Source organism: Penicillium rubens (genome assembly GCF_028828025.1).
Source record: "Penicillium rubens strain IBT 27055 chromosome Unknown utg000003l_segment0_segment0, whole genome shotgun sequence".
Taxonomy (NCBI): domain Eukaryota; kingdom Fungi; phylum Ascomycota; class Eurotiomycetes; order Eurotiales; family Aspergillaceae; genus Penicillium; species Penicillium rubens.
In genome coordinates, this window is record NW_026890601.1 from 9,031,030 (window position 1) to 9,055,509 (window position 24,480).

The 24,480-nt window shown below is 49.0% G+C and overlaps 11 protein-coding genes across 11 annotated transcripts; 4 read left to right on the forward strand and 7 right to left on the reverse strand.

The window, feature by feature from the left end:
- Nucleotides 1–424: 424 nt before the first annotated feature.
- N7525_009680 (checkpoint protein HUS1 family protein) lies at nt 425–1,790 on the reverse strand (the record flags this gene model as incomplete). The annotated part of the gene is made up of 5 exons (XM_061214821.1): nt 425–451; nt 518–594; nt 669–1,524; nt 1,584–1,702; nt 1,748–1,790. 5 exons carry the CDS (start codon nt 1,788–1,790, stop codon nt 425–427), a joined length of 1,122 nt encoding a protein of 373 aa, XP_061069252.1.
- Nucleotides 1,791–1,921: 131 nt separating this feature from the next.
- Nucleotides 1,922–3,224, reverse strand: hxkB (putative hexokinase; the record flags this gene model as incomplete). The annotated part of the gene is made up of 2 exons (XM_002563740.2): nt 1,922–2,770; nt 2,817–3,224. The coding sequence occupies 2 exons, from the start codon at nt 3,222–3,224 to the stop codon at nt 1,922–1,924; spliced, it is 1,257 nt and encodes a 418-aa protein (XP_002563786.2).
- Nucleotides 3,225–3,269: 45 nt separating this feature from the next.
- N7525_009682 (uncharacterized protein) lies at nt 3,270–3,470 on the reverse strand (the record flags this gene model as incomplete). Its single annotated transcript, XM_061214822.1, has 1 exon — nt 3,270–3,470. The coding sequence occupies one exon, from the start codon at nt 3,468–3,470 to the stop codon at nt 3,270–3,272; it is 201 nt and encodes a 66-aa protein (XP_061069253.1).
- An 891-nt stretch (nt 3,471–4,361) lies between these two features.
- On the forward strand, nt 4,362–8,516 carry N7525_009683 (GAS2 domain protein; the record flags this gene model as incomplete). The annotated part of the gene is made up of 3 exons (XM_061214823.1): nt 4,362–7,004; nt 7,061–7,977; nt 8,054–8,516. 3 exons carry the CDS (start codon nt 4,362–4,364, stop codon nt 8,514–8,516), a joined length of 4,023 nt encoding a protein of 1,340 aa, XP_061069254.1.
- Nucleotides 8,517–9,225: 709 nt separating this feature from the next.
- On the reverse strand, nt 9,226–9,486 carry N7525_009684 (uncharacterized protein; the record flags this gene model as incomplete). The annotated part of the gene is made up of 1 exon (XM_061214824.1): nt 9,226–9,486. The coding sequence occupies one exon, from the start codon at nt 9,484–9,486 to the stop codon at nt 9,226–9,228; it is 261 nt and encodes an 86-aa protein (XP_061069255.1).
- Nucleotides 9,487–11,995: 2,509 nt separating this feature from the next.
- Nucleotides 11,996–12,392, reverse strand: N7525_009685 (uncharacterized protein; the record flags this gene model as incomplete). Its single annotated transcript, XM_061214825.1, is given in 3 exon segments — nt 11,996–12,090; nt 12,148–12,281; nt 12,301–12,392. The coding sequence occupies 3 exon segments, from the start codon at nt 12,390–12,392 to the stop codon at nt 11,996–11,998; spliced, it is 321 nt and encodes a 106-aa protein (XP_061069256.1).
- Nucleotides 12,393–13,131: 739 nt separating this feature from the next.
- On the forward strand, nt 13,132–13,698 carry N7525_009686 (uncharacterized protein; the record flags this gene model as incomplete). The annotated part of the gene is made up of 3 exons (XM_061214826.1): nt 13,132–13,250; nt 13,301–13,424; nt 13,552–13,698. Coding segments are annotated over 3 exons (390 nt in total), but the record flags the coding sequence as incomplete, so codon positions are not given.
- Nucleotides 13,699–14,135: 437 nt separating this feature from the next.
- On the reverse strand, nt 14,136–17,038 carry N7525_009687 (GTPase-activating protein GYP7; the record flags this gene model as incomplete). Its single annotated transcript, XM_061214827.1, has 7 exons — nt 14,136–14,476; nt 14,531–14,849; nt 14,900–15,162; nt 15,214–16,102; nt 16,137–16,586; nt 16,636–16,736; nt 16,774–17,038. The coding sequence occupies 7 exons, from the start codon at nt 17,036–17,038 to the stop codon at nt 14,136–14,138; spliced, it is 2,628 nt and encodes an 875-aa protein (XP_061069258.1).
- Nucleotides 17,039–17,759: 721 nt separating this feature from the next.
- N7525_009688 (aromatic ring-hydroxylating oxygenase subunit alpha) lies at nt 17,760–18,938 on the forward strand (the record flags this gene model as incomplete). Its single annotated transcript, XM_002563746.1, has 5 exons — nt 17,760–17,846; nt 17,897–18,049; nt 18,106–18,287; nt 18,339–18,754; nt 18,814–18,938. The coding sequence occupies 5 exons, from the start codon at nt 17,760–17,762 to the stop codon at nt 18,936–18,938; spliced, it is 963 nt and encodes a 320-aa protein (XP_002563792.1).
- Nucleotides 18,939–19,516: 578 nt separating this feature from the next.
- On the forward strand, nt 19,517–20,707 carry N7525_009689 (putative iron-sulfur cluster-binding protein; the record flags this gene model as incomplete). Its single annotated transcript, XM_061214828.1, has 4 exons — nt 19,517–20,003; nt 20,055–20,409; nt 20,466–20,491; nt 20,544–20,707. The coding sequence occupies 4 exons, from the start codon at nt 19,517–19,519 to the stop codon at nt 20,705–20,707; spliced, it is 1,032 nt and encodes a 343-aa protein (XP_061069259.1).
- A 455-nt stretch (nt 20,708–21,162) lies between these two features.
- N7525_009690 (uncharacterized protein) lies at nt 21,163–22,905 on the reverse strand (the record flags this gene model as incomplete). The annotated part of the gene is made up of 1 exon (XM_002563748.1): nt 21,163–22,905. The coding sequence occupies one exon, from the start codon at nt 22,903–22,905 to the stop codon at nt 21,163–21,165; it is 1,743 nt and encodes a 580-aa protein (XP_002563794.1).
- Nucleotides 22,906–24,480: the final 1,575 nt, after the last annotated feature.

Consider the following 24,480-nt stretch of genomic DNA (forward strand, 5'->3'; position numbering starts at 1 on the left):
ACACCCCCTACCTTTGAATAATACGACCCCCTGTCACTAGATTTGTCATTGGCCCAGCATCCTGCATGTGTCTCGTTTCTTGCCCCGGCGGACACGCCGTCTCTCTGCATTCTCCCTCACTGAACGCCATCTGAAGCCTTGCTTTTGCACATAGCTTGATCTTTGCTGTTCCCTGGCGCGACCTCATCCATGGAGTCAAGGGCTTGTACTCCTGGCATTATGTATATCATCCTCCTCCCCTTGATGTTCTATTCTGGCCTGACATTTTGTTGCTTGCTGGAACTTTCTGGAACTGGAGACTTCTTCTTACATGGCTTCTCACATGCACCTGTCTTAATTAATAACGATTTCTAATAATTCATTCCGACCTTCAAACGCCTGAACTTTGGAAGATGGGCATGGTAGCTCAAGTTCCACCACATGATCATGTGGTAAATGAATTGATATAATACTGTAATGCGATTGTTAGAGGCCTAGGTTGTTTGAGGAATGCATTCTTGGGGCAATGGAAACTCACCGTCAAACAAGATTCCTCCTCATCGCGATTATGTGGCAGATAAACGTAGAGAACGAGTGCCATTTCATTGACGAAGCCTAACCACAACGAATGAGAAATTGAGTCAGCACTTGCACCAGCGAGCGGCATTCGAAGGAGCATCGAAACTCACAGGCAACAACTTTAGGGCTGAGTCTACCAATACTGAGCACCCGACTCCAGTCCTTTCCATCAATCCGGACCTTAGCCCAACCGAAGTCGGACGCCTCGCTCGCGTCGCGCTTCCGATTAAGCTCACTGGGCAGCTGGCTCATCTCCTCCTGAGTCATCTGCGCAGGGTCCAACGGCGGGTTGACGAGGTCAGACCAGACACTCGCGATGCGCAGCTCGTCCGTAGCAATAGCTAGCCGTAGTGAACCATGCATATTAGCAGATAATTCAAGCTTGGGAGACGAGTTGGTGGATAGTGCCGTGGCAGCTGTGTTAGCGCCCGCCCCAGCGAAAGAAACAGAGTGCATTCCTGGCGCATCGGGCGCCATCACGCCCGGCTGTCGGTTTTTGCTATCTGTAGATGCGAGTTTCGTGAAGCGATCGGAAATGCTCTTTAACTGCGCCAGGTTGGGTAGGATGATGTGCACTTCGGGGTCTGGGCAGTGCGGTTCGTGCAAGCCTTCGACTGCTGACTCGTGGAGGATCTTGATGGGAATTTCTTGCGTGATCCATGTCTGGCGTTCGCGTGGTCCTCGATCACCGATCGTATCGGCTGGAGCTTCTTCTGAATTGGGGTCGTTGCCAAAGCCATCTGCGTCATTATTCGTGGCCAAGGCCATGTTTCCCTCTGTCCATTCTGACGCGAGGACTGTTAGTGCCAAGAGAGGAGTTTTCTCTTTCTTAGTTAGTCGGAGCTGTGCATGTGTTGCGCCCCAGGCGGAGCGCAGGGCCCGGTTCAGGACGCTGATATTGACTTCGATGTTGATAGCGTCGGAATTGGATTCCAGCTCGTAGGTTGTGTCATCGAAAATGGTTCCCTGGAAAACGGTGAATATATAGATCATTCGAGTGATATCTTTGATATCATTGTGCTTACGACTGGTATTGATGCCCACACTTGTGTGCCTTGGTCGGGTATGATGGTAAAGCGGATCACCTCGTGCTCTAGGCGCATCCAACATACCTTGCCCAGCGAGGACAATGACGCGGTGAGCTCTGATTTAGTTAGCTCAGATCCTTTGTTCTAACGATTAAGCATACTTGAGAAGGTCTTGCTGTCTCGTATTTGTGTTCGGAACCGCATTGTGCAAGTGGATGATGGAGGGAGGAGGAGGGCCGATCCCAAGTAAAGTGCTTATCGCTATCACAGAGATGAGGATTTCACATCTACGACTCTTTTCTCACAATTTTCGAACGGTTTGATGGCATTCGATTTTACGTATATTCCTCCGCAGTGCACTCTCCTAATTCACTCGGGTGAAGAGCCACGCTCGCAACCAGAGCTGCTCCTACTCCAGACCCATCCTCGGCCGGGTTTAGAGAAATCAAATCCAATCTGTCTCCCTCCCAGTCAAAAATATCACGAAGACCCTGCACTGCCCGCCCCTTCAGCATACTATATTTATTGAACACCATGCCATCAACCCCAACGTGGCACTGATGGATCCCTTTTTTCTTGCAGATGGCCGCAATTCCACACGCGTAGAGACGCGCTGCGCGCGTCGAGATCAGGCCGATAAGATAACGACACGCTTTCAGCTCGTCCAGCGACACGTCCAGATTGAGGCTCTCCTTGAACACGTGTTTCACGCCGGTGAGGCTCTCTGACATGTCCATCTCAACAGCGGATAGGAAAGATGTCTCCAATGAGTTCGCGGTCCGAAGACGCGAGACGTCTTGACCCTTGAAGAGCATACCTTCCTCATGCATTCTCAGCATTACCAGGCGCAGCGTCTCTCCTATGTACAAGCCGGATATCATCTTCTCATATATCTGCCTGCCTGGGTGGGCGGACTCGTCGTCAAGCTGGCGGTCGAATGGAGTCAACGGCAGTACCTTACGCTCGCTATCAAACGCGCCGTACTCGGTGTTGATGATCACAGTTGCATCTTCAGGCAGTCCTGAGCCACGTAGCTTGGGGATCAACCGGCAGTCTTCCATGTACGCTGCGTTGCAGCCGGTACTGAGAATGCTACCAATCTTTACGTGCGGATCCCGATAATGTGATGCGACAAGGGTCCCCGCTGTATCATTGATAAGGGCTACTATTCTCACTGGGACGTTCTAGTTTGATCAGCTTCCATTCCCTTGGCATTGAACGTGAACTTACCTTCTTTGCAAGTTCTTCCTCCAGCTGAGGTACTACGTCGTGTCCTACCACTCCGGAAACATTGAAGTTTTTGGTCCAGTGTTGCAGAATGCCACTGCGGACAGACTTTTGGTCCACTGGGAACGAGAATGTGAACGCCATTGGTAGTGGGTTTTCAGTACTGAGGCCACTGTGATTTTCACTGAGGAACGATTTGATTTGGTCCGCGATGAATCCCCACAGGGCCTCTTTTGTGGTCGTCTTGACTTCCTGCGGAAGCTTGTATTTCCGCTGACGTTGCTCCGAGTCTCTCTTCCCCGCGTTAAGACAAGCATCACATACGCGGATGTTGGTTCCTCCCAGGTCAACCGTGAGAACCCGTCCCTGCTCCTGGCCTGTCGGGTATTTCATAATCCATGTGACGTTCATAGGCTTCAGTTCAAGCCAAGATTCCAGTCAACATCTACTCGATACTCAAATCATGGGACAATGGATACTGACAACAGACCCGCCCTCAATGGTAAGACCTTTTTCCAGCTCCTTAGCAAAGTGATCTGAGATCATCTTCAACTTGGGCGCATCGACCCAGAACCAATCTTCATATTTCTTGAGCTCCTTAGTGAGCTCTTCGGGAAGACCTTCCAGAAGTTCTGGGCGGTAGCGGAACCCTTGCATGATGATCGGCTTGGTAGAAGATGCTTCTGCAGATCTGTAACTCTGCAACTCTGGAGAGTCTCGGGGATATTCCCTGGCCCTATTTGGGCTAGGAGGTGCGCCATCATGTTCCGACAACGCCATCGTTACCGCATAGTGATAGCAGAAATCGACCAAATAGGTAATTTGCTTTGGTATTGCTGGGTCAATATCTGCTACAGAGTATATAAGGAATAATTGGACAAATATTCGAATATTCTCCCTTGCATCTTAAGTTGAAGCCATTTTCAAATAGCCTTGTTTCCCCTTCCGGAAACACTTTGATATCTTTTTTTCGATTCAACATAGAGATCCTTTTTATTTTATTTTTTTTTTCAAGCCCTCGATATGCTCGAATTGACCAAGTTATAACATAAAAAGTATTGTAGTATTCTCCCCCATACTACGGCGGATCACCCGGCGGTTCATATCGGCAACTCCACTCAAGACCTTAGGGCCTTTTTCCCCCTGATCAGATCTCCACTTCCAGAAATAAATTCAACTTCAGAAAATCTTCCGAACTATTGTTTTGATATCATTGTGATCGGAAAGCAGGTCTTTCTGTTCTTGTCGCTCATTTGTGCCCACTATCCACTCTCTCCGCACTCCCTCACTTCTCGCTTCTTCCCACTTTACTTCGATCTCTCCTCAACTTCCAATCATTTTCCCCATTTCTTTATTTTTCTCTTCGATTTCCAGTTTCCAGCTTATTGCTTGCCAAGTTCTGCACTTTCTTAAGACGCGCGTCTCAGCATGCGGGCTCGACAGTCCTCTTTCCCGCCCTCGTTCCGACGCCCGTCACTTACGTGCCATCCTCGAGCCATTCGAGGCTCCCTGTGACTTTACACGACTTAGGCTGAGCATCTATTCGGCATGGCGGCCAGTCAAATAAGCCCGAGTCGCCCTTCTATCCGCCTCTCCCCCGTCCAATCCCACTCCCGAAACAACTCGCGTTCAACCTCAGTAGCCAGAATCCCTGGCTCCGTCTACCAGCAACTCGACCCTCTCCTCAGCAACCTCTCTCCCGAATCAACTCTCCAAGCTCTCACTTCAACAGACGCAGTCCCCTCGAACGAACAAGCCGCTCATGATATCCTCTCACGAAGTATCTCCCAGGTGTCGCCGTCGGAACGCGCTCTAGGGATACGCGCCGCGGTAGCTGCCCAAAACTTGAACTTGTGGCACAAAGAGGTTCAATCATGGGAGTGGCCAAACCAGCACGACGCGAAGGTGGGGATGGGCTTCATTCCTCCACATGACTCGCACTCTGGCGGAAATCCCACCACCTTGCGCCTCTTGGCTCCCCCTAGCAACACCCAGGAAAGCTACTACGGGAGCTTGTTAGCAAGTGTGGTCGAGCGATACGAGAAGAGAGCCGACGAAATCCGGGACGGAATGGACGATCTTAACGTGGAAGAATTGAAAGAACACGTTTTGAATGCCCACATTCCATCTAGGTCTCGGCCCTCGTCCGCCACAAGCTGCGCGTCCGTGCCTCCGCCGCTTAGCTATGTACAGCTGAGTGACTTTACAGCTGTTATTACCGCGACAATTCTGCGAGCTCTCCCACACCTATCGCGACTGAACGCTCTACTTGCCACTTGGGAAGTTCGTATTTTCGTCTTACGCCAAATTCCTGGTCTGCTACGAGAGCTAAGCTTGACCCGCTCCGCCCTTGACTCCTCCCTCCACGCCTTACGAACCCCGCATTCCTCTGCCTTCGGCCCGAGCGAATTCTCCGACGCATCCCTAGCTGCCGATCATGTAAAACTGGAGTCCGCAGTTGTCGCTGTGGGGAGGCGGATGGACCGAGTCCTTGATGCATTGGAGGGTCGCCCGGATTCGTTGCCCGAACAATGGATTGATGACTTAGAAGCCATCGAATCTGACTTTGCTGCATGGGTGGTGGAGGCCGATAAATACAAGGTTCACAGCGCGTGGTTGCGTTCACAAGCCGAGGTTCAAATGGCCGAGATGCGCGCAGCTGAGTCGCGACGCGCAGAGTCATTGGAGGAAATACGACAGGACCCAACATCCGATACAGTTGGATCAGAACGTTCAGATGATCTCTGCTCCCCTCAGGAGCATGCCGTCGAACACGAGCCTGAACTTCAGTGTGACCTTGAACTCTCGCCCGGTGACGCAAAGCCGACTAGACCACAATCTGTTGAAGACTCGACGGCGCCTCTTCAAGAGACGCCACTTCCTGCAGACCGTGTGAATGGGGATACTTCGCCGAACTCACAGGTCTCGATATCCTCTTTATCTAAGTCTCCAATTGCAGATAAGCAAGAAGAACTCACACCTGTGGTTGTGGCAGAGGATCTAGACACACCAACACAGTCCGACTTTCCACCCGATCCTGCGATCAGTCGACGGCCCTTTTCAGTTCCGGTACATACACCTTGCGCAATTGATCGCACCTCGGAAAACAAAGAAAATATTCCCCCGCTCGGCTTCCAGCAGCTTGACGGAAGTGTGTCACCTCCCGGCCAAGCTTCGACAAGAGCAAGTCCATTATCCGAGCACGGTGCTCCGGCTGAAGATCCTTGCGTTCAACACTCCACTGCACCTGAGACGGAAGTCAAACGTGCTGAGGTTGTCGTTTCTGTTGGCCTACCTGCCGGGGAAAGGTTAACAGCCTCCGTTAGTCACGAAGACTCGCCTGATGACACTGCCGCTGATGAAAAAGGAAGAAATTCCGACGAGGAAGGAAAGCAAACTGCTCCACACTCCCAGCCAACCGAAGTCAATCATGAGTCTAGAACTATTAGTTCTCCTATTGGCCAAGATCCTACATCGCTGAACGGGCCGAGTGGACAGACTCAGTGTGATACTCCGGTGGCAGCAACTATCTCTCCGGTGCTCACGCCAAACAGGTCAGAGATCCAAGTGCCGAAATCTAGACCCTCTGGCTGGGTTTCCCAAATACCCATGGCTGTGGCATCACCTAAGTCGGGTTCAAATCCTACGGCCATGAAGTCTTACCACCCGTCGAATGATGGGATAGCAGATTCCTGTCAACGGACTGTTCGCAAGCCGTTACAGAGCCCTATTAAACTTTCCAAATTCCGCCCAGGCAAGCCTGATGTCGACAAAGATGGTAAAGTGGTGCACAAAATTACGCATCGTCGTCGGACATCTACTGGTTCTGTAGGTTCCTTGCTTTCAGACCATTCCTCCCTCATATCCAGTCCTGAGGCACCTGAGCCGCGCACTGCTTCCTCTAATGTGACACCTCTTCGGCCATCGTCTCGCTCAGAATCTACACATGCTCCTTCCCATGGGGACTATACCTTGAGAGAGGATCGTCTCCGTCGTCTGGAGAACCAAAAGCCCGACCCGCGAGTCTCCTTCCAGCAGAGTCGCACGGTCAGCCTGCCTCTCGAGCGTTTTATCAATGAACGCTTGGAGTTGGGCCTTGGAAGCGAATCGGCGCCAGGTGTGGCTAGTGTGAGACCGTCTAGGACTAGGACACACTCTGTTACATCCGGCGACTTCCCCAAACCCCCAAAGGTATGTGAAAATATTGTCCGCACTCTTATACGCTCGTCGCTAATTGACTCTCTTAGACACGAAGCAAAATCACATCCCAGGATACTTCCGCTGCATCCGTTGCACCAGTTCAACGTCTCCCTGCTCACCGTCATCAACTGTCACGAGGGAAGTCCTCAACTGACTTGAATTCTCAACATGAGATGGCAAGAATTGCGGAACGGAACAAAAAGACATTCGGGATGAATTCCGCCCGAAGAGCCATGGAACACCTACTTCAACCCAAGTCCCTCCGATGGCGGCAGCGACTGACTGCCCATCCAAGTCTGGAAAGTCTAGGTGTGAAGAGACAAGAGCTGTCCTATGTAGAAGAGCATGGGTCTGAACCTACCGATTTTGGATTCCGCACTTCCTCGCCAACTAAACAGAGCAAGCAACCGCGCGACCAGCTCGACGAAAAGGTTAACACCATTCTCAACTCGTTGCCTGGTAATATCCATATGGTCGATTCCAACCACGAAGCGGACACATCCTCATCCTCGTCATCGTTAGACAGACGAATGCGGTACCGATCCGAATCCCCCACTGGTCCAGCTCGGAGTAATCTTCCCGCACATTCTCTGACGTTGATGCCAGCTGCCCGGAGACGGCATTCGCATGCCTACAAGACAGAGGACAGCTGTGTCAAACTGTATCACCTCCATCACGGGGGTCAGTCCGCACCGACAAAACTGTTCGTCCGCACTGTCGGAGAAGAGGGGCAGCGAGTGATGGTTCGTGTCGGCGGTGGATGGGCTGACCTTGGCGAATACCTTCGCGAATACGTCATTCATCACGGTCGCCGTAAGGTTTCTGAGACGCCCCGCGTTGAGGTGCAGGGGATAAAAACACGTTCATCGCCGTCTTACGCTTCTCCGGGTACTATGTTGTCCCCCGCTACCCCATATCTTGCCTCCGGCCGGGCTACCCCCCTCCCGACCACCATCCGTGCTCAGTGCTCGGCCACCTTCATCACTTACTGTTCACAAGAAACGACGAGGCTCAACCGCATCCGACGCAATGGGCACTAGGGCAGTGACAACGGGCCATATTTCCTCCTTCACCTCACCCCCACCAACGGCCGCCCCTCTCCCTTCCTCGGCCGGCAGACGTCTTTCGGTGTCTTCCGGCTATTCAATCGGGGACACCCACTCCCCCGGCAACACCGCTACTGCCTCAATTGCCAACGACTCCCGTTCCACGCCGCTGGGCTTAGCTGGACCCAAACCGCGTGCTCGGTACGAATCCATGAGCCCAGAGGGTGAAGCCTGGGTTGCGGATGTTCTCCAAAAGACCCGCCGCTCCAGCTCCTTGAACCCACCCCAGTTCGCACTGAGCATGCGGCCGGGCCACGATGCTGGTGACCGATTTGAGAATGGCGACGGCAGCGTGGCTGGACACTCCTTGCCCAAAGTCCGCAGTATTGGCGACATCGGATCCATCGGCACCAGCAGGCGGGTCGTGCTGAAAGGTCTTGGGTCTCGCAGGCCGTGAACTTCGACAAAAGTGATCTTTCGCATATAAATTTTGTTCTTTTCTACTTCCATATTTTAGCCGTTTTTATTTCCCTGGTCTGTCATGGATGGGTCTGCAGTTATTTTTCTTCGCGTCATCCCGGGCTCTGCCTGGGCTCTTGCACATATGGACATCTGGGAGTACATATTTTGACTCCGTCCTTTCATATCTCGGGTTTTTTTTATCTTTTCTTCTACTTGCATCAGCGTGGCGAATCTGTTCTCACTTGGTTTTTGTGTTTGATTCGGGATTTGGTGTGGTGTTAGAGCTCAACAATACCCTACAGTTATTTGGTTGATAGAGTGATCTTTGCATTTATAGATAGTTGATACATATTGCATTATTCTTTCTGTAATATCTTTCGAAGTAATCTCAAGATTTATGAGGTTGATGTGTGCTGTTATATCGAATCTCACGACCAGACGGTAAGGTTGAAATGGATGTTAGGGCCTAATATATATACCGCTGCAGTGTCGAATAGTGATTGAGCACGATGAAATGGCAATTGGTCAAGATCAAGCTCTGCAAGATCAATAGCAACCTCACCATAGCCTTTAGCATAGAAGACCTCACCGGTGGCTGAATGAATTGCCATCTTCTGAGGTGTGTATTTATAAAACACACTACTGCATGGTATTATATATATAGAGCGTCCAGAATCCAGCATCTACTTGGTAGGATCTGGACCCTAGTCTCGCTTGTGAGAAGCATCAGTGGCAATGACAGCGGAGCTGACACAGAGAGGGTTTGATGTCGTAGGAAATTCATTGATGTCGACAGCAATGCCGGCGTCGTTGACAATCATAAAGGTGGCGTAAGACCATTCATCATGAATAGTGACAGAGTTTAGCCAATTCTGGCAAGCTGTGTTATTGCCCACTACGTAGAGGAACGTGTACAGAGCGAAAAGAGGAGGGATACGCTGCTTAACAGGGAAAGCTCTTTGCATATCGTTGTACACAAGACGCTATTTGTTGACAAATCCCTCTGGTTTTATCCCAGGTTTATACTTCCATGACAACCACTTGTTGTATTCCGTACCAACATTGAAAAAAGTCTTCGATTCAGGGTATCGAAACGGAATGAATGTGTCGGGATTCCGAAGGTAGGATTATGGCAGAAAAGCAGGGTGAACGAGACAAAAAGAAGAGAAGAGACAAAGATGGAAGTGAGAGACAGGCGAAGAGGAGGAAAGGAAATCATCGGGGCCACGAAGCGAGAGAGTATGACATATAGTATCCTTACCCATCGGATTGTTAGACAGGCTCTGTTCCGATACACCGTACGCACGAGAATCCCGGTCTAAGTGGGGATTTCGAAAATGATAGAGTGCTGTTCTTTGCCCCAATCTGCAACACGCATGAGAACCACCGGCAACGGGTTGAGCTCTGTGCAAGAGGGGTTGGAAAATGGTTCATACTCCACGAGTGGAGAGACATTATTTGGAACTTGGCACGAGTTCACATCGTCCAGCTCTTGTCCCCTATACAAGATGGTGGTTAGTTTATCATAGGCTCAAAGTTCGAGACTGGACTTACAGCTACAACGCAGTAGCTTGATTAGGCCTCTTAAGCAGCCTCTCAGGGATATATACGGATCCTGATCCCCTCCACAGAGGATAGCCGGTGCCAGCAAGGCACCCAGCCACGACGCTCATAAGGGCCCAAGGCCCAAAAGCCCGGCGCGGCCACCAACGTGGCAGTATTCCCCGTCTCGATGACTGCGGGAGTCCAGCGGATCCGGCATTTCGCACAGAGGCAATTCGCACAGAGTAACATATTTTGGATCCCGACTCCATTCGGAGGAGTCAAGCACTTGCAATTCGTGGATGGCCCGCCAGAAGGCCTTGCGTGGGAATGTCGAACCAGCTGCTTGGGCGTATAACCTTTCAGGATCGATACCGATACCAGCGAACAGTTGCACAGGGGAGATGCTTCGCAAGCGGATAGGTCGATCACCGAAAGAAAATTTCTTCCGCAGTTTGAGGTGCCACAGTCGTGGCAAACACGCTACCCGAAGAGCGTATGATGAAAATGTGAGGCATAGAGTGGCTGAGGGTGGAAGCCACTTAATGTTGTTATGCAAATGTCATGGAGTATATATACTTGGTGTAGCCGATCGTTTGACTCAGCTCAGGGTCCTGGCATGCCAAGTATATATCCGAGAGAAGTATGCCATTTGCTCGAGCAAGCAAACGAGCCACTTCGTGTCTCGCGGGTACAAGATCCATTGCTCAATATATATTGCGCAATCGAGTTCGTTTGACACTGGGTATGTAGATAGGAAGTTCGAACTGCTCTAGTTCGGCCATCTTCGGCACATCGTGAGTATGCCGGGTCGTACTGAGGCTGCGATGCCATCCTTCTGCCTTGAGGAAGGAAACAGATGTAAAAGAAGAAGACATAAAGAAAGGACATAAAGAAAGGACACAAAGAAAGGACATAAAAGAAAAAAGACATAAAGGAAAAGACGCAAAAGTGAGAGGATGAAGAGAGGAAGGAAAGAAAGCAGAGGAGGAGAAGGGTCATTGAATATACCCGACGCGGGAGCAAATTGAAGGCTGACTTGTATCACATTCCATTATACCTACCTAGATAGGTAGTAGGCATCGTAGAAGAGAATATGGCAAACCGTTCACGTGAGTAGTCTCAAAGAATCATGTACTGCATATCAAAGTGACCCTTTCTACATGGCAATATACTGTTATAATTTCATCAGAACACGGACAGACCTAATGAAACATGACTTTCGATCCCGCTGTAGAATAGTTATCCACCATACAACCTTGAAATCCTATATTCAAAGTACATTCCGGGAGCCCAGGCATCGCCATGTAATATTCAGTCTCCTCATTAGGGTCCTCAGTGTTCTCATCCAAGTTCTGGTCATTCATGGATTCCATACTTAATTAGCTCGTGAGAGGATCTAGAGTTCTACCATGAAAAGGCAGGGGCTCTGTGAGAATGAAAAGTCTCATGGATCATGCGAAAAAGACAAGAAAATATCTACAAGCAAGAGTCTAATGTGTGGGAGCAACCTAGCGTGACCTCTCAACATCCACGACTACATACATCGTCACAACCATAGCTTAAAAAAGCCCTTTTCCCCATGACCATGCACGGCTGGTTACAGTAATCACCAATCTGGGTCTAGTTCTCTCCCTATATAAGATGATGGTCAGTTCATGGTTACCGGAATTCGTAGTAGAAGGGTCAAAATCGGAGACTGGACTTACAGTTGCCCGTGCTGTAGCCTCACCATCGTCCGCAGCCTGGAGGGTATTTGCCAGAGCACGCAGTGCTAGAGCCTGAGAAACAACTGCACGAGACCTCTGTTCGGCGCGAGCGAGAAGAGCCAAATAAAACAGCCCTTGCCGAGTGGTAATAGTCTCCATTGGGGTGCTTTACTGGGCATCGTGGGTGATTGGAGAGGATTGCAAAGCTCAGCCGGTTGTTGTCTCAAACTTTCCTAAGAAACATGGTGTCTTTATAAGTCGAAGAACGCACCTGGGCATGTCGCACGTTCAGGTCTTTCATATATCGGGCAACCTGCCCTATAATAGTGCAATTATTAGTATGTTAATCAAGAGTATAGTTAATATCATACATACCGAGAATGATATGCTCTTGGCCATTCTCAAAAAGTGCCACTCCCTCCCTTAGCACGTTGACATGCTCCGGGGCCCATGGCTTCTTCACTTCACCAACGACTTTTGTAGCAGCACCGTTGCAAGAACGACAATATCTGGGACCCTAGAGTATACATGTCGTGCTGCTTCACTAGATGCCTTGAAATAGCCCACTCGTAGCGGGTGCCCTTGAGCTTGAAGGCATGTAGTGACGGGGCGACCAGCATGCCTCCGCTTCGATAACTGTTGAGGCCGTAATGGGGTAATGCTGTGCTTCACTAAGGCTGCTGGGACCATATATATATTTATTCAATATAGCACACTGTATGATGTATGCCGTGAACTTATATTGTTTGAGGACATCGGGAGATATAGTTGGGAATATTTGAAGAGGATAGTTGATATTCGAGAGGACATGGAAAGAGTGTGAAATGACCGAGGAATTGCGAAGAAGTGAAGATGAAGAAGGAAAGAAAGGAGAAGAGTGGGAAGTCGTTAAATATGGTAAGGAAGCGAGTATATAAGGACCTGAGTCGTATGTTTGCCCTATCTGGAAGCCTTATATTTCTCAACATATATCATTCGCCAAGACAGATTTTCATTGTCTTCTATAGTCCCTCTCCATTTGTAGGGGACGTGAGGAAGTTAATACACAATTCATTTAAGTGAATTTATTTTCATAAGCTTTTAATATACCTTATAGAAGACAAGAGGGCAAAGAAAGTCCTCACAACTGCCGGTGACCTGATAAAAGAATGAGCTATGACTGAAAGACCAAACAAAGGACATCACCTTCATTCAGATCTTCTATGTGTATTAGCTGATTGTATAAATACGTACCAATCCCATCTACGAATCCTTCGCTCTTTCACTCTCTGCACCCTACCACTCCCCCACTTCCGACCTTTCGACAGGAGGTGCTCATCAAGAGCAATCTATAAATCACCGAGATACCCGTTTTCCTAGGAGCACAGCTCAGGAAATGCCGCTGAGCGAGTCAACCCATACCGGGATAGACTGGGACTAGCTGACCATACACAGGGCAGCGGGCTCTCAGCAGAAGCCCTAGTCGCCCAGTCCAGTCTGTATGCCCATCTGATCCTCAACTTGGAGAAGTGCTAACACGTACAATCAGAGATGGAGGACAAAGAGAGTCAAATTTCAGTTCTGTATCAACCTCCACCTTGACTGCCACTCCGCCCGTGTCCAGTGTGCCACATTGGGCTATGCTGGCGCCTATGCCCAACAAGTCGAATGAAGTAGACCTCGATTATATCGCCGAAATGGTCTGGTCGGTGCTATAAGTTTCCCTTTTCCTTCTTGTCACCCGCACCTCTCCCAACTATCTTTTCACTTCCTCGCTTTACTTTTTTTTTCTTTCGGGAGAAATCAATCCCTGCTCCTAGTGAGCCAGCCCCAACCAAGTCAGCGCAGACTGCGCAACCGTCAACTGAGGAACTTCTGAGTGTGCCTGCTGTTACCGAGGTCACTACAGCTGCTCGGTCACAAGTGCATGGTAATGTGCTGACCTGAGCTCAGGTAGTCAAGGAAGCTTCGTTTGCAACATGAGGATCTCGGTGATTATGCTTTCAGCACCTATATGAATGATCTTCCCGATACTAGGATCGTTACTAGATGTAGTTATACCACGTTTCATTATTGTAGATATCTCTATGAGTGCAAGTGCAATCAGAGCTTGTAAATAAGACATCGATGGCATTCAAATGGTGTTTGTAAACATAATTCATTCCAAGAAGGTGCGATATGGCAAAACACCCTAATCCCATGCCCCTTTACTCCGCAAAACCGAGCCACTGAAGAAAAAAATCAGGAATATACATAAGGCAATCGTAAATCGTGAATAGCCAAGAATTCAAGGACAGTGGAAAGAAAGCAATGGCTTAGCCCAGAGAGCATAACATCCGTACCAAGCGCGACATCCAACCCAAACATCATAGCCCCTGATGCGATTATGAAGTCTCCTGGCGTTTCCAGGGGATGTCTTTACGAAGTAACTGGCGTAGCTCTGGAGAAATCACCTTCGGTTTGTCGGCGTCGATTGCCCTTTGAAGAGCAGAGGGGCCAGCGTTGACTCCGCTGCTTGATGCAACAGTACGCTGGGGTGATTTTCCCTTGCTGTCTGAAGTAGAATCTTGGCCCGTTGCGCCTGGGCGACGCTGGTGGGCGGTTGGTGCGGTAGGGAAGTTGTCTTTCTTGTCTATCGCTTGCACGGAACGCTCGAAACGGTGGAAGAGCGATTCTGCGCGGGTGAGGATGGGTACGAGATCCATTGTGTTTGAAAGCTCGTTGACTAGAGATTGCAATGTTAGTAATTTGATATCAATACATCAAGATATCGACATACTGTACTTCAGCACTTCATCAAAGTGCTTGAGATGATCCATGATTACATCTCGGTGCTTCTCGAGTATGGCGAGCGCAATGAATAGGTGGAAGCTACTGGAAAAGTAATCGGTCCACAAAGTCTCCCATAGACGCAGCACATCGCCCCAGTCAAACTCCCGTTTGTACCACACCAGCAGCATGCGGAAGAAGAAGAAAAAGTTGGTACTGTCGGCGGACTGCAGATGCAAGTAGAGCTGCGGGTCCATTAGCTGGACGAGGTTATCCAGCGCTAATAATTGGCCACGCATTCCAGACTGGTCTCGGAGGAAATTATATTCCTGAGCAGAAAAGTTAGTAAGATAATACAGCTTTTTGCATATAAACATACCATTCGATCCATGAACCCGACAAACGCCCAGAAAGCTACGGCGTCATCTTGCATCACAGCATAGATCGGCGCCAGGAGATCACTCATCCCTTGAACGTACCCGAGATCCGGGTTAAATTCATTATACGTCAAGAGCATATCCTTCATCTGCTCCAGGTGCACATTGGTACCCGTCTCGGCGAACGGAGAATCGGGATCCGGATGAGGGATGTCTTCGCCCGCAAACAAAGGAATGGTACGGTCAGTACGGTGAACATCCTTCTCTATATCCATGCGTTAGTGACCACCACATCCAATCCAGTATGTAATCTCACCTATCCGATTCTTCTGCTCTTTCCAATGATCAAACTGCTCAATCGTTGAGTTGCCCTCAACCATTCGCTCCCACCAGCCTGCTTTCAGCCGGATGTACTCATCGCGCTTGGAGTTCATCATCGCTTGGCGCTCCTCGCGGCTGCTATCCCACGAATACACACCGAGAAGGAAGAGCCATGCCTCCTTTCTGACGCCATCATTGGGATCCAAGCCGCCATGGAAGATCCGCTCCTTCACTTCCTCTGTCGTTACTTGGAGCCTCCCCGAGGTTGGGTCGAAGAAGCCGTGCCATTCTTCCAGTTTCAGGACACGGCGTCGCTCCTGGAGAGCCAGGTTCCCCGTCTCCAGCTCTAAGATTTCGAAGTCGCCAACCGAGCTATTCTCCATTTCTAGCATATCCTGCGCGGTCCATATACGCTGGTTTCGCTCTTTATCGCTCTGCTCGGCAACACTCATCGCCCAACGAGCTAGATAGACCCTAGCACTGTCGAACTCATCTTGCAGCGTCTGGATCTCTGGATTCTTCATTAAACGGCGCACTTGGGGCGGTACGCGAGGATTATCTGCGATCTCATTCGCGGTCCGACGGGTAAAGGTGGTGATTTTGCTGAGCTGCTCCAGGACTTTCCACCGCGTTTCCTTGAGAGTCTTCATGAATGGATCCATGCTGGCATCGGGCGGTTCAGCTCGGGATCCGGCGGCGGCGGCTTCGGGCTGTGCCTTTGCTAATATGCTTTTATCGCCATGGCTCACCGGTCGGCCGAAGGAAAGCTGGTCCTCATCCGACGGGTTGATGAGGTAGACGTTGCTGTCCACCGCGGAGCGCTGCACCTCCGCATACCTCCGCAACCAGCGCAGTACCTCATCGCCGCCCCAGAACAAAACCCCCTTCATTACCAAATGGATCGAAGTTTTCCTTGACCCTCTTCCTCTTTTGTAGGATGGTTGACTGGCATTCGTCGTCATGGAAAAATAGCGCGGGGAAGCCATCGCCCGCTCGGGTATTGATCACTAAACTTCCAAACCACCATCCCAGGCTCGGTGGCCGTACCAATAGCGAGTATATCTCTGATAGCGGAATTGCGAAGGAATACAACCCGATGGGGTCTTTGTAGGTGGTGGTGGTCGGAAGCGGCGGAACGAGGTACTTCTGGCGCGGCGGAGAGTCGCCTTCAGAGAGGTCTACTTTCACATATGTATCATAGGCTTCTCCAAGGGAGGACTCTGGGACCCATGCGAGGAGATATGAGGGTGTATCCGGGTTTCTAGAGTGAGACGCGGGTGCATGTGATGCGGGGAGGGGTTTTTGCTGGATGAGGGCGATAAATCCAGGGATATTGTCTTTGGAAGACGAAGTTGGATGCACATAGACCTGGATTTATTGTTAGATTGGTATTCTTCTTTGATGGAGAATGTCTCACTTTGCTTTTAGAGAATAGTAGCTTAACCCCTCTGCTCGAGGCAGCCTGAGTGATGGTATTGTATTCGTCTTCTTCGTCGTCACTCATGGCGTAACAAGATGCTGGAGGTGAGGGTGTAGGAGGAGGAGTATATTTGACCGAGGCCATGACAGAAGGGGAATGAAGTTGAAAGTTCCAACCTTTGAAGTTGGAGGTTGGAAGGTTGGAAGTTGGAGACGACGTAATTGCCCGATAAGAAGATACGGATCGGCTGATTTTCCCTTATGAGATTTATATCTCTGACGCTTCTTTCACTCTTTCTTTTGGATCTGAATCTTTCGATCTTTCGATCTTTGTTGAGCTGTTTGATTACCCTGGATTGATCTTTGAATACATCTCTCTTTTCCTCATTCTTTTCCTCCATGTTACTCTTGCGCCTCCGGTCGCCACTCACGGATCCTCCAGGCAGCCAAATTCATAGTGAACCTCATAGACGTGAACAGAATAAACAGGAATCTCTGTTATCTCCGACGTCGATTTGTGCTTTATATTCGTTTCTGTCTTTTATTTAGGTGGCTATGATATCTTCTTACCTACATCTGTGTACATATGTCCATGCACAAATGTAGGCAAGCCACCATTGGGAGACCATAGCAGATAATTGGAGCAACTTCCGCTGTCAGACATTGTCATGAACAATTTGGTTTCGGTCTTCCAGTTCTCTAATATTAGACGTCCTCTAAAGCTCGCTTAAGCATAGACAGGCTAAAAATGCCTACTTAGGTATATCCACTTCCACCCTCATCCCCCATTGGCAGCATTATCCCTGGACCCAGCTCATAAGAGACCCGAGACCCTGGAGACATACTGTCTATCTTTGGGGCCTTTACACGGCAAGAACATCTGAGATCTGTGCGTTGGCCGTGTGATCAAGCGTGACATCGACGGGACTCGATAACTCGTTTGGGAAACGATATACCGCGGTGCACTCAAGGCTTGAGTTAAACAACCTTATTACCACCAAAAAATGCGTGTCTACCAATTGATGCCGCAAGACACCATGTGGGAGCGTAAGGAAGTCAGCGGCGATATAAAAATGCGTCTCTATTGCTATCGCTGCTGCAATTCACAACTTCATCGACATCATGTCTGAACTCACCCGCACTTTGCCTGCCTCTTGGTATTGCAGTCAGCCGCTGTATCAGTTGGAGAGGCGAGCGGTCTTTCTCAAAGTATGTAACGCAATTTTCTGGCAGTTGAAAGAGACTAATATGTGCTCCAGTCCTGGTACTTGCTCGGCCCAGTCACCAGATTCCAGGTTGTGGGCGAACATGTTCCGTACGAAGTTGCCCAGCAGCCCATCTCTGCTGTTCGCACCTCAGGGGAGACCCTGAACCCCGTCGCCGAGGAGCTGAAGGTTATCTGTACGAAAACAGTACGTGTGATCCAGGTGAAACGTGAGGTTCCTTCTAACAATTATACTACCTACAGGGTAAAGAACTGTGTAGCCATCTCACTCCGACTGGACTCCTCTTTTCAACTATCTCCGACGATGCTCCCAGTTTCCATGAGTTCTTCCCAGACCTTGAAGAGCTGCTCGGCAAAGTCGACTTCACTAAGCTACCGCATCGTCGTAGCATCAGCTATGAAGGCCGGTTCAACTGGAAAACCATGTACCATTCTCTCTTATCCTTCTGAATTGCGTTATTATTAACTTTCATCAGGGTCGACGGATATCAAGAGTGTCTACACTGCCAATACACCCACCCGTCCTTCTCCAAATACTATCCGCCGACCTTCTACACCGTGCGCAACAAGCACAATTTCTCGCAGCATATCGCAGACCCGAACAAGTCAGATGATGGTCTATTCCTTTACTTCTTTCCCAACTGCACGCTGAATGTCTATGGTGGTGGTATGTCCTCCTTCAGAGTATGCCCGACCGCTGACCCGCATGTCACCCGGATGGAGTTCGATTACTTCCATCTCGAATCTGGAGACAAGTTCGAAGAATACTTTAAATTTGTGCGTCAAGTTGCTATGGAAGACTTCGAGCTCTGTGAGAAGGCACAAAGCAATTTAGCGAAGGGAGTCTATCACGAGGGAATTTTGAACCCAATCAAGGAGAATGGCGTGTCTTGTGAGTTGTGGCTTTTCAAGTTGGTTCATGCGACAATTCTGATACGTGCGTCTTTCCAGACTACCAGAGACGGGTGTTTGATATGGTCTGTGAGCAGCATGAGTTTGACAGGTCCGTCAAGACAGTGAAAGAGTCTGAACTGGAGGAACATGTTGCGCCCAACACGGTCCAAGCGACGGCGTAGGATAGTGTAGGAATATAGCGATCGCTCTTTTGTCATGAGATATGGGAATTCTCAATGCAACTATAATCTTAATGCCTTGCACAGTACTCACAGTATAAAAATAACCCCAACCATAAGGGACCGAAGATCAGAAGTGCCATGTCAGCTGAGTGATACAGCCAGGAAATTCCAACCCAATCGGGTAATATAGGGAGGCATATGCGCTAAGTGGAGAGTATAATTCAAGTATATCAGTGGCAGATGCCAACCATTCTCTATTGCTCAAAACAGCAGCACTTGTTTCCATGGAGTCTACCGATGCACATTTCTTGACCTCTCCAGCCTCCACCCTCGTGGCCTTGGTAACAATTATCTTTCTACTTCACGGAACATGGCCTCATCTATTTCAACCAAAGGCCAATAAAGTCACAGAATCCATTCCAATTACCTCTCCAAACGACCCAGACTTGGCCGTTTCCAAAGAACCCGAAATCCCAGAAGGATGGTGGAACGGTCGGGAAGTCTTCGAGCTCGAACGGCGCGCGCTCTTTAGCCAAGTAATGGAAATGTGGACAGTATTATTTGATAGAATCGCTAACATGCTCCAGACATGGCTCTACCTTGCCCACTGTTCCCAGTTCCAAAAGTCCGGGTCGTATCAATCTTTCGACGTTGCCGGCTTCCCGGTCTTTCTCATTCGGGGCAAGGACGACAAAATCCGCGCTTTCCATAATGTATGTCGCCATCGTGCCTACACTATTACCAGAAAGGAGACTGGTGCTTCGACCATCCTTGGTTGTCGGTATCATGGCTGGAGCTATGATACCACTGGTCGGCTAGTGAAGGCTCCTCAGTTTGATGATGTTCCCGGGTTTGATAAGTCGCAGAATAGTTTGTTTGAGGTCCATACATATACCACTGATCAAGGGATGATCTTTGTGAACCTCAGTTCTGGTGAGCCGGCTGCATTTGGCATTGAGGTGGTTTCGAGTTTGAGTGGATTTGCCCGCATGGCTGGTCTAGAAGCGAAATCCACTTGGGTTGCTGGTCAGACTTTGCTAGGAGACTTCAATTGGAAGGTTGGAGGTAATAACTAATTTCGGAAGTTGTCGGAGGCAATAGCTGACATTGCAATAGCACGAGCTCGTCACCTCGATGTCTATACTAGTGAGCTACATCGCAGAATGTCTGAATTATCAGGGCCCTCTACCGTTATGAAGCTTGTCAGGTCTATTGTGCGGAGGAGCACCCGAGAAGAGTATTCTTTGTTTCCTACTACACTTATCTATTCATTTCAGAATGCGGATTTATGCCTCTCCCTTTCCTTCTTTCCCGCCTCAGAGTCGACGACGAATATTCGCTTCGACCTCTTCGCGAGTTCCGTCATCAATGAACCAGAAATTCAGAGAATGTCTGAAGTATTAAAGAGCGTGACGAAGAATTTGATTGGAGAGATTGAGCTTGAATATCAATACATCTTGACCAAGCAAGGGTGAGTATCTTGAGTGTCCCACAATAGCTGTTGCTAATCTCGTTCCCTTTAACTAGATCTCTGGCCGAGTTACATAGCACAGGTATGGTTTTTGCATCTGAACTTTATTTCTAGTGCCTCATTCCATCAAGCAGACACTCGTCGAATCTTGAGTCGACTCCAGGAGCACACAAAGCTCGAACGGATCGAAGGGGGTCACATCCTCCCAGCCATGCACAAACCGAATGGGAGCACTCTATTTCAAAAGGCAGACCAACGTGAGTGCTTTGATTCCCTGCTAGCGCGTACTATCTACTAATTGCCAGAAGTGTGCAAAGAGCTAGACTGTGTTGGCGGTGGATCGCAGAATTCATCGAAGAACGGTACTTCACCAAATGCACTTGACTGGTAGTTTTATCCAAATTCCATCATTTCTTTTGTTCGACCTATTTATTTAGCACTGGCTTGACAATTGGGGGCATATTAATTGGAATAACAGATTGTACGTAGTAGACAATGATCTGTTTAGAGAATGTGAAAAGAAACTAGACGCTATTCGTAAATTGCTAAAATACTTATAAACATACAAAACCAGCAAAAGGAGGACACCGGTTCGAATCAGGAAATCAACAAACGTGGGAACTGAATATAAAATGAACATAAACCACCAAAAAGCCATCCGGTATAAACAAAATACAAAGAACCACCACTCCGATGCTTCATCCAACAATCAACACCGATCCCTCTACCAGTATCGTACCGAGATACAACTTCTCAACTCCGGCGCGATCCATTCCTGTGCACATTCTTGGTGACCATATTACTAGGATCCCTGATAGGACCAAGAGTCTGTCTCCCACCACTGCGAGCAGTAACATGAATCGGTCTATTCCTCCTAATAACCTCCGCACGAGCAGGATTTGGCCCATCACGACCCTCATACGCAAGCAGCGCCTCAGCTTCAGAAATGCTGCGTAACTGAGGGCTTTTCGGGTAGTGCGGGCCACGACGGGTGCGCGAGCTCTCCCGCGAAGAGCTCCGAAGCAGCCGCGTCGCTGTACCGATACTGTGTCTAAGGACACTCAGATTGTTATCGCGGATGAACGCATCCAGCGCCAGGTGCCATTCGCTTCCGGGCCAGAAATTAGGCAAGCGGCGGACGAGAGCTTGCATCTTGCGTATAGCGAGAAGCTCCACCACGTTCTGCGCCGGCTCGCTGATTCGGCCGTCGGCGAGCTTGCGCTTGTGCGATGCGAGCCCTTCGGCAATCTCTGTGCCGAAGATCTTGCCGTATTCGTTGACGAATAGTTTGTCCGGTAGATGTGAGATGATAATGGAGAATATCTCGCCGCTGCGGGGGTACGAGCTTCGGGCTGCGCAGATCAGGGCGTACCCTTGTGGGCCGCCGGCTAATCTGGACTGCATCGGATCGCTTTTCTGACACAGCCAGTCGATTGCGGCTGGCTCGTCGAAGCATGCGGCGTACATCAGTGGGTTCATGTTCTCCGAGTTTCGGATTTCTGCGTTGAGCATGGAGAATTTCTCGAGCCAGGCCATGAATTCGGCTCCTGCGGGATTGAAAGCTGCTGCGATGTGCCAGGAGGATTCTAGCTGTCCGCCGAGTTCGTGGTACTGGTGTTCGACGTTGCCGATGTTGATTCCGTGTTGATACAATGTTTCCGCCACGGTGACGGGTGCGACGGCACAGAACTCGTGCATGGCTGCTTCGTGGAAGATTGTCCGGAGCTCCTCGATCGGTACAAGTTTTGCCTGGCGTAGCCTGTTTAGCGCAATAATGAATTGAGAAAACGCGCCGACACCGACGAGGGAGAGAAGGATGTGGTTCTGGCGAGTCTCTCTAATATCTCTGGGCTTGGTCAGATGTTGAGGATCGGCAGTGCTGATAGTGTAGGTGAGCAAATCCATATTGGGACCATTCAATCCTGCCTCAATCCAGTTCCTTCCTGATAAGTCATAGCCATTGGGCGTGACGATCCCGAAATGGACAAGGAACTCTAGGCAGGAAGAGCATTGCATTGCAGCATTGTATGCAGGATGAGTCTTGAATGGATGATTGTCAGTTTCTCTCGGAAACGTAGTGCAATCCGACGAATGGGCCATTGCATCTTCATAATTCTCGTAAGAGCGAATCAGATCCCTCCATTTTTCAACAGTACCAGTACGTTTAAACCACCTTTCCACACTCGATTTGAGTGGTCCATTGTGTGCTACAAGTCCATGCATGGCGTGGATCTTCTTTTCCTCCATATATCGGACTCCCACTGAGAAACCAACCATTCTGTCAAATATCATTTCAAGTGCCTTCTGAGGGAGCTGGGGAAGAGGCAACTTGGTGGCCCATTGGATTTGCTGGGCTGCTGTTTTCTTGTCGACGTTGCTTGGCCAGGCAACCTGGAGCGAGGCACCTTTGACGTTTCCACTTTGCAATCGGTCGAAGATGACTCCCCAAACTGCTGGACCCCAAGAGTCCAGCATGTGTTCATCGAAGCCGACCATGATGGATGGATTCAGAAGGGTTTGTCGTGAGATTTTGAGAGGGAAAGGTGCGTGAGAATTTAGCTGTTGAGATGCCGCTAGGTTATATCTTCCCACCTCTGCAACCCCTAGGAACGTTAGTATGTGACAATCCTCTGCATTTCCCGTTGATCAAAGAAGCCAAAGAAGCTAAATATAGATGGGTCGCAGTTACTGGACAAGAAGTAACATGAATCCCTCCTAAAAGGGTAGACGAGGACGATTCTAAGAGCACAAATGGACAAAGAGTCTAAGAACCAAAGTTTGTTCTAGTAATAAGCTCATATTAACTGAAATATTGAATCCAGATATGGAGGTCGAGCTATCGTGAGCCCTGTGCATCAATTCTATATGTCGAAGGGAGAGTGGCAGTCGCTATCATTGATTTCTCTGGTGTCAAGTCAACATTAACAAGTTGAAATGTTAACGTTTAAGAACGTAATTCAAGAGTAATTCATAGTCCAACTGCACATTGCTTATAGTCGTCAAAGAGAGTCGAGGACTCGACGAAATGTTAGAAATGTGGCTTTGATCTGTTCATCCTGTGAACAAAGAGGTTCTTTCACAACCCAGAAGTTGGAAGGTTGTGGTTTTCCATATACAAGTTCAACCGAAATATTTTCTGTTCCAGTCTACCCAAAAATCCAGCTAAATCCCAATCTTAGGCATGGTTTTACTTGGTCGAGCATCACAATGTGTGTAAATGATTATACTAGAGAGACCCATATATGTACTCAACGCCACAAAAGAAGATGAAGATTGGTATAGAAGTTGAAAGCAATTTGCCCGACTGCAATTCTTGACAATGAAAGAGGAATGTGCAAGTAGCAAGAAGTCATGGATACAAAGAGTACCCTCAACAGAGACCTATGATAACCTACCTTAGGAATATAGAATTAATTGTAATTTATTAATGTAATCCTGTATAGACTGACTAGGTAGAGGCTCTGGAAAATACGGGGAGAAAGAGAATCAGGAACATTTCTGCAAGACAACAAATTTCAAGTCAGCACTAAATTATTTCTATTACTGTCAACCTGCATTACTCCGTCGATGTTCTCGTGTTTCGCTTCTAATTTGTTCTAGACTTCTCTAGGAAGTACTCGCACCTGAAATGCTTAGCTCCGGATATAATTAGCAACACCCCTCCCGCAAATCATTAACCTTTGTGGATTAGTTCCGTGGGCAAATACTATGCCAGAGAGAGAGGGCACAGGTTGTTATTGGGATCCCGTAAATATTGCAGATCCTCGCTCGGCATCAACGCACTCGGCAAGATCTTCGATAGTTCAAACGGGGCCAAAGCGAGGTTACGAGGATCTCTTGGCTTCCCTACGCCCTCTTGGGATTCTTACTCGTATATTGTACATACTCGGGACTTAGTAGGTAGTATAACCATTAGTATAGACACATGAATTATCAAACAATACCATATCTGAGGGCAACAGTCCTGCAGGGTGATGTTAGTTCTAAATTGGACCCCACGCGACACGGGCTTCTCCGTATGCAAAATAGGGGCCAAAACTGTAAAACGAGATATTTGTACATCGATGTACA